The sequence below is a fragment of the Miscanthus floridulus genome, chromosome 10, assembly GCF_019320115.1.
Source record: "Miscanthus floridulus cultivar M001 chromosome 10, ASM1932011v1, whole genome shotgun sequence".
NCBI classification, from domain to species: domain Eukaryota; kingdom Viridiplantae; phylum Streptophyta; class Magnoliopsida; order Poales; family Poaceae; genus Miscanthus; species Miscanthus floridulus.
In genome coordinates, this window is record NC_089589.1 from 140,094,353 (window position 1) to 140,106,847 (window position 12,495).

Here is a 12,495-nt window from a genome sequence, read left to right on the forward strand (position 1 = left end):
TTGCCATCTGGTCGTTATTTCTTCAGCAACAACAGGCTTATATACCACATCAAATTTCTCATCTAACGGCCAGAAGTGCCCCATGCATGAGTATCCTACCTGGTACAGCACTTGTATTCACAGGATTTTGTTATTTAATTTCTAGCTTGTTCCCTACAAATATATTAAATGGTCGTTTAGTAGGGTAACTATTGTGAATTTTCTTCTAAGGATGTGGTCATTACTAGCACTGTGACAGGAGCCATGCTCCAAAGCTCAAATAAATAACACAAATCAAAACTCATTCCGGCTTCAGTCTGTCAACAAATTAAACATCAAACAAATATCATCTCACATATCAAATACACATACTAGTGCTAGATATTTTATATTAATATACAACAGTGTTAAAAGGAGTTACCATATTCGTCTAAAGAACCAAGAAATTACAAGGTTAATTGAGAGAAATAATATACACCGTTGATGTTAATGATCATTTAATGGTCTAGATTTAACAGAACAGCCAATAAAAATATGATTGATATTGTTCTGGACTCAAAGTTATAATTATTTAGATCCACCTATTATAGAAATCTGCATCTAAGAAGAGATACAACGAACTCTTCCATCGGATCATGTATACCTGTTTCTTCACGCTCTTCACGTCGACATACAAAATGGATTAGTGTCTACTTGAGGCATTAGTGGCTCCATAGCACATGGCATAATAAGGCAACTGAATCCGCAAGAGAAACTATAGGATCATAAACAACTTAGAATTTACAAGAGGGCCAATGAACTGAACATTTGGGAAACTTGAAATCTTGAATAGTAGTTTTGTTGAGGAATGGAGCTCTCACAAAGATGAAGTTGAAGGCAACCTTAATTTGGCCTCGAGAAGAATCCATAGCCTGAGTGCTAATAATCACAGCAACAATTTTGTAGCTGCACAACACACGGCATCCATGGCCAGGTTAGGCGTCCTTGAGGCAAGGACGACGACCGCGCAGCAGAAGCAACAGCTGCTGCGACGCACAGAAGTACCAGCAAGCAGAACACCGTCTCCAGTGATAAGACGAGCGTACATGAGTCCAAAGCTGTATCTTGCTCCCATGTTGGTTCAGAGTATCCCGAGCTGCTCGTTCCTGCAGCGTTGCTTCCTCTGCCAGAGGGAGCTCACCGAGGGCATGGACATCTACATGTACAGGTCAGTTCAGTTCGCCATACAAGTTTCAGTTATGATGTCGTGTAGTAGTATGGCGGGAAAAATCTGGTTTCTGATGATCGTGTACGGTTATGTAACAGAGGCGACAGGGCGTTCTGCAGCGAGAGCTGCCGGTGCCGACATATGATGGAGGATGGTAGCTCTGCCACTGACAGCGGCTGGGTCACGGCGCCGGACCGCTTCCACTGCTCTGGCAGCTGCTACAAGGCCACCCCCAGCGTTTGCTTTTTCTTGGAAGGCAGGCAGGTACAGGGATGACCGGTCGACCAGGGAGGCCAGCCGCCAGCTGGCCGGTAGGGAAGAAGAAAGGACATGGGATGGGTGTGATACTGAATTCCAAAGTTATAACAATTTCTACTGCCTGAATTTCTCCTCACCTGCAACTAACTAATGCAATGTGAATGTTTGACACTTGAGAGACCTTGTCTTTGAGCCTCTTACATGTTGCACGGAGCTCTCACCGATTCCGTGTGTGAAATTCCATTTATGATGAGACCCAGACAACTGCTTGCACGGTGGCTGCCTGGCGGGCGGCGAGACTGCGAGTTCCGGCCGGCTGGCCGCTATGAACGGTCAGGACGAGCCCAGCAGACTGACCTGCTATCGCTGCCCATTCAGGAAAAAAAAACTTGAGAAATACTATTTAGCTCTCTCCCTCAGACCTACTTGGGACTTCCACTGTCAAACGTCAAGCTTCAACTATCTGCCTTCGCCCCCCTCATTGCTAAAGTGGACAAGTACCTGGCAAGCTGGCAGGCGCTGCTGCTGTCCACAGCGGGCCGCATCGTTCTTATTAACGCAGTGCTCTCTGGTGTCCCAACCTATGCCATGGACGCGATGCTGTTACCACCTGGTGTCATCGCTGCCATTGATGTGCGTCGCAGGGCTTTCCTATGGACAGGGTCGGAGAACGCCTCGGGAGCTAGATGTTTGGTGGCCTGGGAGAGGGTGTGCCGAGCAAAGGAGGATGGCGGTCTCGGCATCAGGCGGCTGGACACTCAGAATGCCTGCCTGCTTCTGAAACTTGTTCATCGCCTTCATCATCCGCATGATGGGATAAGTCTTATGTGTGGTCTGGTCTTTGTGGGACTGTGCTGGTCACATGGTCCTTGTGGCTGCATGGTCTGTTTTTAGGACAACATCTTAGATTAGAAGATAGCATCTTAGAGGACAGCATCTTAGCATCTAGGACATCATCTTAGACTAGCATCTTGGCATATGCTTGGCTGGCTAGCAGCCTATAAATATGTACCCCCAACCCCTCAGGTTGGCATGGCATTGAAAAAATAAACCAAAAAATTATCCCAACTCCTAGTGTCATCCTCTCTCGATGAGAGTAAGAATTTTGCTACTACCAAAAGTGAGAATTCAGCGACTAACAACTGGTATCAGAGCCGTACTATTATGTAGCCTGATCTCCTGCTCATCTCATTTCCCAGCCGCACAACAGTCCCAGCTAGGAGCAGCGGCAACTCCGGTCGCTCCTGCTCACTCCTCTCCCTCTGCGCAGACGAGCAGCAGCTCATCAGAAGCAGCCCTCTCCCCACGCAGCAGCCCCCCGGTAGCGCGTCATGTCCACAGGGCAGTCTCAGCGCTCGGTCGCCTCGAGCACGCGGCGTCGGTAGGAGGCCGAACTTGCCACGGCAGAGGAACGCGAACGAGCGGCGGCAGAGACTGCTGCTACGGCGGCAAGGGCGTCGAGGCTGGCAGCGGCGGAGCTGGCAGCAGCCAGAGCGGAGGCGGAAGCAGCGGCGGCGGATGCAGCGCGTGCGGCGGCAGCAGAGGTCGAGGCCCTACGTGGCAGCATCAGCAGCTCCGTTTCTGCTGACGACAGCGCCGACGCGGACCTCGAGTTGCTGGGGAGGGAGACAGGACGAGCGCGGCGACAGCCCCGACAGGCGCGGACGCGCCGGTGGCGCTCCTGGAGGAGGCGCGCACAGCGACGGTGGCGGACGGGTCGATAGAGAACGCGGCCTTCACAGGCAGCGTGGCTCTCTCTCCCCGGATCGGTACCGTGGTTACCACGTGCTCCAGGCTGTCGTCAGGGATGTCGGCCCCGACGGTAGGTGGCCTACCCTCACCAAGACCAACTACGTCGAGTGGGCTACGGTGATGAGGGTAAAGCTCCAGGTGCGGCACATGTGGGAGGCAGTCCGGTACGACGACGTCGACTATAACCTAGATCAACGGGCGCTGGATGCCCTAATCGCTGCAGTCCCGCCCGAGATGCAGTTCTCGCTTACCAACAAGCGGACTGCCAAGGAGGCTTGGGACGCCATCGCTGCGGCACGCATTGGCAGCGACCGCGCCCGCAAGTCCACACTACAGGCACTTCGCAAGGAGTGGGAGAACCTGGCCTTCAAGCTAGGTGAGGACGTTGATGACTTCGCTCTCCGTCTCAACACTCTGTTGCAGAAGATGGTGCAGTTCGGCGATGACACCTACGGCGAGGAGAGAGCTGTCGAAAAGCTCTTTCGCTGCGTATCCGAGAAGTACAAGCAGATGGCTCGCTCGATCGAGTCTCTGTTGAATCTCTCCACGATGTCGATCGAGGAGGCGATAGGTCGCCTCAAGGTCGTCGACAGCGATGAGCCACAGTCCCTCTCGAGGCCCATCACCAGTGGCGGGAAGCTCCTTCTCACTCGGGAGTCGTGGCTTGCCAGCCAAGGTGATCGGAAGAAGGGGGAGCCTTCTTCCGCTACAGGCGGCCGCAAGCGTGGCAAGCCGCGCAGAGACGCCCAGGCCAGGGCGCGAGGACGTGCCGAGGGTGATGCCCGTGGAGGCGCCTAGGGCGGCGGCGCCGGCACGAGATGATGCCTGCCGCAACTGCGGCCAGCTTGGCCATTGGGCCAAGGACTGTCGACAGCCACGACGCGGCCAGGCCCACGTCGCACAGGCGGAGGAGGAGGAGCCGGCTCTGTTCATGGCACATGCAAGCATCGAGCTACCTCCAGTGGCACCGGCCGCAGCGGCTCTCCTCCACCTTGACGAGCCAAAAGCACACGTCCTCCTCGGCGACGGCTCCGACAATGACAAGACTGACGGGTGGTGCCTCGACACCGGCGCCACCCATCATATGACCGGTCGACGGGAGTTCTTCACCGAGCTTGACTCTAGCGTCCGAGGCTCCGTCATGTTTGGGGATGCCTCCGGCGTGGAGATCAAGGGCGTCGGCTCCGTCATCTTCACCGTCGTGTCTGGTGAGCACAGGCTGCTCACCGGAGTCTACTACATCCCCACGTTGAGGAACTCCATCATCAGCTTGGGACAGCTGGATGAGAACGGTTCGCGCGTGGTGGTTGAGGATGGAGTCATGAGGATTTGGGATCGCCGTCGCCGCCTTCTCGCCAAGGTATCCAGAAGCGCAAATCGACTCTACGTCCTTAACGTGCAGGTGGCACAACCCCTCTGTCTCGCTGCTCGTCGGGATGACGAGGCGTGGCAGTGGCACGAGCGCTTCGGGCACCTTCACTTCGAGGCCCTGAAGCGGCTCTGTGCCACGGAGATGGTGCGAAGCCTACCGTGCCTCGACCATGTGGAGCAGCTCTGCGACGTCTGCGTGTTGACGAAGCAGAGGCGACTCCCCTTTCCCCAGCGGGCGAGCTTTCGAGCCAAGGAGAGGCTCGAGCTTGTGCACGGGGACTTGTGTGGCCTGGTGACACCATCCACACCGGGAGGACGACGCTACTTCCTACTGCTCGTCGACGACCTCTCCCGCTACATGTGGGTGATGGTCCTCGGCAGCAAGGGAGAGGCTGCGGACGCCATCAGGCGCTCACAGGCTGCTGCGGAGGCGGAGTGCGGCCGTAAGCTGCGCGTGCTGCACACCGACAACGGCGGCGAATTCACGGCGGCTGAATTCACGTCGTACTGCGCTGATGAGGGCATTCAGCGCCACTACTCCACGCCGTACAGCCCGCAGTAGAACAGTGTCGTCGAGCGGCGCAACTAGACAGTTGTGGGGATGGCTCGGGCCCTTCTCAAGCAGAGGGGGATGCCGACTGTCTTTTAGGGAGAGGCGGTGGTGGCGGCCATCTACATCCTCAACCGCCCGCCTACCAAAGCGCTCGACGGTAGGACGTCGTACGAGGCTTGACATGGGCGCAAGCCGACGGTCTCCCATTTGCGGGTCTTCGGCTACCTCGCGTTTGCCAAGAAGCTTGGCCATATCAGCAAGCTCGATGACAGGAGCACTCCGGGAGTGTTCATCGGCTACGCGGAGGGCTCGAAGGCCTACCGCATCCTCGACCCGAAGACACAGCGTGTGCGCACGGCGCGCGACGTTGTGTTCGACGAAGAGCGAGGATGGGCGTGGGACAAGGCGGTGGACGACGGCTCGGCTTCGACGTACGACGACTTCACTGTCGAGTATGTCCACTTCGAGGGAACTGGAGGAGTAGGCAGCTCTTCTTCGGCGAGCACGTCTACCCCAGTCCCCGAGCCTCCACCGACCCGCCGCCTGCTACTCCGACAGCACCACGCTCTCTAGCCAGGACCTCGGCTGCGATGAGTCCTTCGCCGGCTCCACCACAGCCGGCACCGCCACGCACTCCAGCACCGACAGGCACCTCTCCGGGCACGTCTACTCCAACACCAGCTCGTGTCGAGCACAGCTCGGTTGAGCTCACTACTCCGCTCTCTCACGACGAGGAGCGCATCGACATGTACCACGACGGCGAGCCGTTGCGGTACCGTACGATGGAGAACCTTCTCAGCGACCAGCCGGTGCCGGGATCGGTGCCTCACGACCTGGAGGCGCAATTGCACCTTGCGTGTGACGATGGCGAGCCTCGGTCGTTTGTAGAGACCGAGAGACACGCGGCATGGCGCGCCGCGATGCAGTTGGAGATGGATGCGGTCGAGAAGAACCGCACCTGGGAGCTTGCTGACCTTCCTCGTGGTCACCGCGCAATCACCCTTAAGTGGGTGTACAAGCTGAAGAGGGATGAAGCCGGCGCTATCGTCAAGCACAAGGCTCGCTTGGTGGCACGAGGTTTCGTGCAGCAGGAGGGGGTCGACTTCGACGACGTTTTTGCTCCCGTGGCACGGATGGAGTCCGTGCGACTCCTCCTTACGCTTGCTGCCCAAGAGGGCTGGCGTGTTCATCACATGGACGTCAAGTCGGCGTTCCTTAACGGCGACTTGAAGGAGGAGGTCTACGTGCACCAGCCGCCGGGATTTGCGATCCTCGGCAAGGAAGGCAAGGTGCTCCGCCTGCGCAAGGCCCTCTATGGCTTGCGGCAGGCACCGAGGGCGTGGAATGTCAAGTTGGATTCCACGCTAAAGGGGATGGGCTTCGAGCAAAGCCCGCACGAGGCCGCCATCTACCGACGGGGCAGTGGAGGAAATGCTCTGCTGGTGGGTGTCTACGTCGACGACTTGGTGATCACCGGCACCAAGGATGCGGAGGTGGCGGCATTCAAGGAAGAGATGAAGGCCACCTTCCAGATGAATGACCTGGGGCCTCTCTCCTTCTACCTGGAAATCAAGGTGCACCAGGATGACTCCGGGATCACGCTTCGACAGACCGCCTACGCTAAGCGCGTCGTTGAGCTAGCTGGGCTCACCGACTGCAACCCAGCTCTCACTCCGATGGAGGAGAGGCTGAAGCTGAGCCGCGACAGCACGACGGAAGAGGTGGACGCTACGCAGTACCGACGTCTTGTGGGGAGCCTTCGCTACCTCACCCACACACGACCGGACTTGGCATTCTCCGTCGGCTACGTTAGTCGGTTCATGCAGCGACTGACGACGGAGCATCAGCAGGCTGTGAAGAGGATCATCCGCTACGTTGTGGGGACTCTCGATCATGGCCTCTACTACCCTAGGTGCCCTAGGGCGGCACACTTCATCGGGTACAGCGACAGCGACCACGCCGGCGACATCGACACCAGCAAGAGCATGAGCAGGATCCTCTTCTTCCTCGGCAAGTGCCTCGTTAGCTGGCAGTCGGTCAAGCAGCAGGTGGTGGCCCTGTCCAGCTGCGAGGCCGAGTACATAGCGGCCTCCACCGCTTCGACTCAGGCACCCTGGCTCGCTCGACTGCTCGATGATCTCCTCGGTAGAGACACTAGAGCGGTGGAGCTCAGGGTGGACAGCAAGTCCGCTCTGGCCCTGGCAAAGAACCCCGTGTTCCATGAACGCAGCAAGCACATCCGGGTGAGGTACCACTTCATCCGAGGCTGTTTGGAGGAAGGAAGCATCAAGGCGAGCTACATCAACACCAAGGACCAGCTTGCGGACCTGCTCACCAAGCCCCTTGGGAGGATCAAGTTCCTTAAGCTCTGCTCCAGGACCGGGATGGTTCAACTTTCCCACAGGACGACGCACAAGACTTAGGGGGAGAATGATGGGATAAGTCTCATGTGTGGGCTGATCTCTGTGGGGCTGTGCTGGTCACATGGTCCTTGTGGCTGCTTAGTCTGTTTTTAGGACAGCATCTTAGACTAGAGGACAACATCTTAGCATTTAGGACAGTATCTTAGACTAGCATCTTCGACTAGCATCTTGGCATATGCTTGGCTGGCTAGCAGCATATAAATATGTACCCCCAACCCCTCAGGTTGGCATGACATTGAGAAATAAACCAGAAAATTGTCTCAACTCCTAGTGTCATCCTCTCTCGATGAGAGTAAGAATTCTGCTACTACCAAGAGTGAGAATTCAGCGACTAACACCGCAAGGGTCAGCCTGGGCGCATTGGGTGCGCGACCAAATCAGCCTCTCAGACCTCGGCAGTGAACTAGCTGGGACACACTGGGCCGCGCTGAGAGACCTACTGCCAGCATATCAGCGAATCACGACCGTGTCAGTGGGGAACGGCAGAGACACCGCCTTCTAGCACGACACTTGGCTCCTGGATGGTCCGCTTGCCCAGAAGATGCCTGCATTATTCAGCCACTTCATCGGTCGGCTGACAACAGTGAGCGACATCCTGGGCGCCGGGGTTCACAACCTCCTCTAGCAACGCCTCACTGCCCAGGCTGCAGACGAGCTGCAACAACTCAACTCACTCCTAGATGATGTCAGCCTCGAGTGGACCAACACACAAGCTTCTACCAAGATGGAAATGGCAAACTGATGTTCGGCGTCATCTACCGGGCATCAACGAGAGAAGAACAGCCATGCCCCTCCTTCAAATTTGTCTGGCGCAACTTTGCTCCGCCAAGGGTTAAGTTCTTCGGATGGCTACTAACCAAGAACAGAATCAACTGCAGAACAGCCTTGGTGCTCAAGAACATCCTCCAGAACGCGGTTTGTGAGATTTGTGGGGACGCAGATGAATCAGCCGATCACATCTTCTCAGCCTACAACTTTGTTCGTGACTTCTGGCACAGAGTTGGTTGGAATCCGGAGGGAATTGCTCCAGTCACGGAGCTCTGGCAAACCCAAACCCCGCCCAGAATCCATGAAGATGTTGCTCATGCCGTCATCCTCCTATGCTGCTGGGAAATTTGGAAACACAGGAACGAGGTGGTTTTCAGAGGACTACAGCCAAATGCCGATCACCTGGTTGCAGCGTGCAAAGAATCCGCTCGTTCATGGGCATGCCGGATCCCTAGACGGAATGCTTCCCTTGCTGCTAGATGGAGTAATTCATTTGATATGTAATCTCCTCCACTTCTTTAGCAAATTCCTGTAATCATATTTGTACTTAGGGGCTTGACCCCTTCCACCAACCGGCCACGCTGGCATCTGTGGAATGCAATTCAGGTGAGGATCATTTTGATCCTCCCCGTCGTTGACCTCAAAAAACTATTTAGCTCTCATGAACCAAAGATTTAGATCGGTCTCAACTCAACTCTCAAGGGAGCTCTGAAGACTTTGTCAAAAAAACTATTTAGCTCTCATGAACCATTTCTCTATTTAATGGGCCATACCTGCGCAATTCAATTGGAGGGAGCACCTTTTAACTTCACCATACACTTCAGTCCTGCAACTAACAAGGTGAGTAAATTCTATCATGCTATCTAAGGTAGAAGAAAAAATGTTATCCTTGAATCTTACATATCAGTATAAAAAAGGTTCAAAATTCTAGATTGCGTACAGGACTTTCACGAAACTCTCTCTCTAAAGTAGAAAACCGCTTAACAAAACCATGTAGACAGACTTGATTCTTCTGGTAGTGTGCAAGAACATAACCAAATAACTAAAGAATCTCAAGACTCTCAATATCATTGAGGATGCAAAGTACCATAACTGCGGCCAATTCAAGGAATCCCACATCTCATTGAGAAAAATGCCAATACAAGAAATCCCAGATGCAAACTAATAGCAAAACCACAGCTTACTAAATGTTAGTTATTGAACTATGAATGATGAAAGCACAAGGGAGCCCAAATGTCAAGCCAACTAATGGGGTTATTTAGTGAAGTCTCCAGAATGTGCAACAAAAATTAGGCAGGGAAATATGTTGTTAACATTTATGGAACTTATCCATTATGTATTTTTAGCATATACACATAGATTGACATCATTGTCTAAAAATTGAAATGAGACTCAAATCTCTCTCTTTTTACCTGACATCAGGCTCAGGTCACATTCGAGCTAGCCAAAAAAGTATGAGCACACTTAAATAATTGCACATTCTAACCTGGTGTCACAAGACGAGCAACCTGCAAGCAGTCTTGGCACATCTCTTACAACCTGAAATAATAAAATAGGTGTCTGAGCACCAAGAATCTGGAAAGAGGATGTTTCTCAAAATAAATTAATTTGTGACATGGATAATTTGAATCCTACTATACTACTGCATGATGCTTCATAGGAAGTCTACAAATATGAGAAAAAATTACCATGTAAATGTGGTCATGCCATATTTATACAAATTTGTATTCCCCCAAGTGCACTTTGTTTCTCATATTCACTATTATCTAGAAATAACAAAGACCATCAGTTTTTTTTGGGTGAACAGGAATCACAGAGCCAATTAGGTTCACAAGATTCAAGTTTCAACAATGTCTCAAGCATATTTTTGGAGAAAAAACTGCTTAAAGAAGCTTTCATTGTCGCCAAGCTTGCACACGACCAGTTTACAATTCTTATTTCTTATTAACCAATACCAATTTAGAGGTGCTCCATATTTAATTTCAACACAAGACCTTCATGGAGCAAATTAACCAGACTATTTCTAACTACTTATGATTGATGCAATTATAACAAATTTCTTTTTATCTTACCAATTACCATACCTGTGAGCATGGAGGCCGTATGATTTCAAGAATTTTGTCCAAGCGGTCTGTGGTGTCGATGTGGCTGATGAGTGGGAAAACTTGGAGACACGAGTTCATCCTATTCTGCAGAATACGGAACTGATCTGCATGCTTCTTCCCTGTGAAGAGGTGGCATACATAGTTGTTGTTTTGGCAGGATGTGACAAGCATGTAAGCCTCACGAAGAATCTCTTCAAGATTGTTAAGACCGTTCCTAGTCTCTGGATGTTCCACCATCTCTGGAGTCTGCAGCTTTTTCAGGAGGTCACTGATTATCTGCACATGGTGGACTAGCTGCTGGCAGGTCTTCTTGTTATGGCGAACAGTCTGAGCTGCCTGCACAATCATCACGACAAGCTTGACAGCATCAACCCCTGCAAGCTTCGCGATGTCCATTTTCTCTCTGCTTTATTGGTTGCCTGCGGTACAAGTGATGAAATTGGACTGCTGCTGCTACAGAGTTATCATCCAAATAGAACAAGAGCAATCTTTTGCAAACAAGCTCTGGCCAACTAGGTGGATGAAACAAGCTCTGAGGAAGCAAGGTAGATGGTAACAACAATCTTCTAATGACTAATGGTGAACTAGTCCTGTGAAAGACAAAGAGAAGCAGCAGTTGTCATACGCGCAGCAGAAGTTGTCGACAAGGGGTCCCACATTGGCAAGATTTCCAACTTCCATACTACTACAGTGACCCTTTTGGAACTAGTATATAAACCATGGATAGATCAGTGGTGGGAGTGCTGATTGATACTGCATTCGAAAGTGTGTTTTGACTCATCAATGATGGTGCAACTACCTGAATATCTTACATGCAATGCAATTCGGACATTTGATACCTGAGAGACCTTGTCTTTGATCCTCTTACATGTTGGACGGTTTTTAGCTTTTGATCCTTGCTGCGTGAACCGTCCTTTCTGAACCAAGGCTGCGTGGCATTTCCACGAACACCTTGTGCTCGCCCTGCACGCAAACGGATGATTGTGCTGAACTGACGAACACCGCCGGAAAACCCCACAAAATCTTCAGGATCAGATAGTTGGGTTCGCTACAGACAGCGGAACGCCATGACATAAAATGTCCCCTTTTCTTGATTTCCGTGGAGAACGAGCTCCGCGGCGACGGCAAGAGGAGTCAACGCCTGACAGCTGGCTGACACGTCCTGCTCAACCCTCCAGGTGCCGTGCCGACGCCGACGCCGATCCATTACCGGAGAAGAGACGGCACGCTTCCCAGCATTTCCACGAACAACTTAGTCACAGTCTCACAGAGTCAGAGCAGCGCGCCACGGCCCGGACACCTCCGGTCCTCCGCTCTACCTCCTTTCCGTGGTTCCCGGAATGGTCCGATCCCATCGCGGGACCTAGTCGCGGCTGCCTAACTGGCGAGCTAGCACGTCCTGGATCAGTTCAGTGCGGCGAGACCCAGGGAACTGCTTGCACGGTGGCTGCTCACCGGGCGGCGAGACGGCGAGGTCCGTTCGGCTGGCACCTGCAGCTTTGAACGGTCAACACGAGCCCAGCAGATTATTCTTCTCGTTTTTTTAGAGAGAGAGAGGAGCCCAGCAGATTAATCTGTACGGATTGATTGGTAAGCCCACGAGGCCGATAAATAGTGGGCCGGAAGGGTGTGAGAGTTGAGAGAAGAAAAGAAATTGGAACAAAGTTTTATTGCCTCGGCGGTCCTCCAGCCGTGCGCACGCAGCACCCCCCGGCGGGGTGGCGTCTTCGCCTCGCAGCTCCTTCCACCAGATTCACTAGATCCACTGCGCGCGAGAGATCCAATGGTGGTGGGGACTGTGGCGCCGGTTATAGGGGTTGCGAGGGACTGCGTGTCGAGCCCACGATACCAGCGGCCACGCAAGGGGTCCCCGCTGGCCTCATAGTGAGCGGAGTCCATCTGGTCGATGGTGGCGACGGCGTAGCTGCCTCTGATGAACTCCACAGGCCGGCGAGCCTCAATTTCGCAAGCAGCAAGGAGATGCTGCGATGTGCTGAAAACGCATGTTGCAAGCGTATGTTTCAAGTGTTTCAGATGTTTCCGAGGTATTTTGTAATTGTTTCAGATGAATGTTGCAAA

At 53.0% G+C, this 12,495-nt stretch overlaps 1 protein-coding gene across 2 annotated transcripts; it reads right to left on the reverse strand.

Annotated features, from left to right (window-relative positions):
• Positions 1-533: 533 nt before the first annotated feature.
• LOC136487367 (cell number regulator 13-like) lies at positions 534-11,908 on the reverse strand. 2 transcript variants are annotated; one of them, XM_066484533.1, is made up of 5 exons: positions 11,256-11,908; positions 10,396-11,169; positions 9,798-9,850; positions 9,085-9,137; positions 534-1,174 (listed from the first exon to the last, which is right to left on the reverse strand). In XM_066484533.1, exons 2-5 carry the CDS (start codon positions 10,810-10,812, stop codon positions 954-956), a joined length of 744 nt encoding a protein of 247 aa, XP_066340630.1. In that variant the 5' UTR covers positions 10,813-11,169; positions 11,256-11,908; the 3' UTR covers positions 534-953. The 2 variants fall into 2 exon arrangements, with proteins under 2 accessions (XP_066340630.1, XP_066340629.1); XM_066484532.1 differs by having other exon boundaries at positions 9,085-9,143.
• Positions 11,909-12,495: the final 587 nt, after the last annotated feature.

Coding starts and splice junctions, on each gene's coding strand:
- LOC136487367 (XM_066484532.1), bottom strand. CDS start 10,812: ATGGACATCGCGAAGCTTGCAGGGGTTGATGCTGTCAAGCTTGTCGTG. Junction 9,851..10,395: donor TACGGCCTCCATGCTCACAG/GTATGGTAATTG, acceptor TTATTATTTCAG/GTTGTAAGAGATGTGCCAAG. Junction 9,144..9,797: donor TGCTCGTCTTGTGACACCAG/GTTAGAATGTGC, acceptor TCACCTTGTTAG/TTGCAGGACTGAAGTGTATG.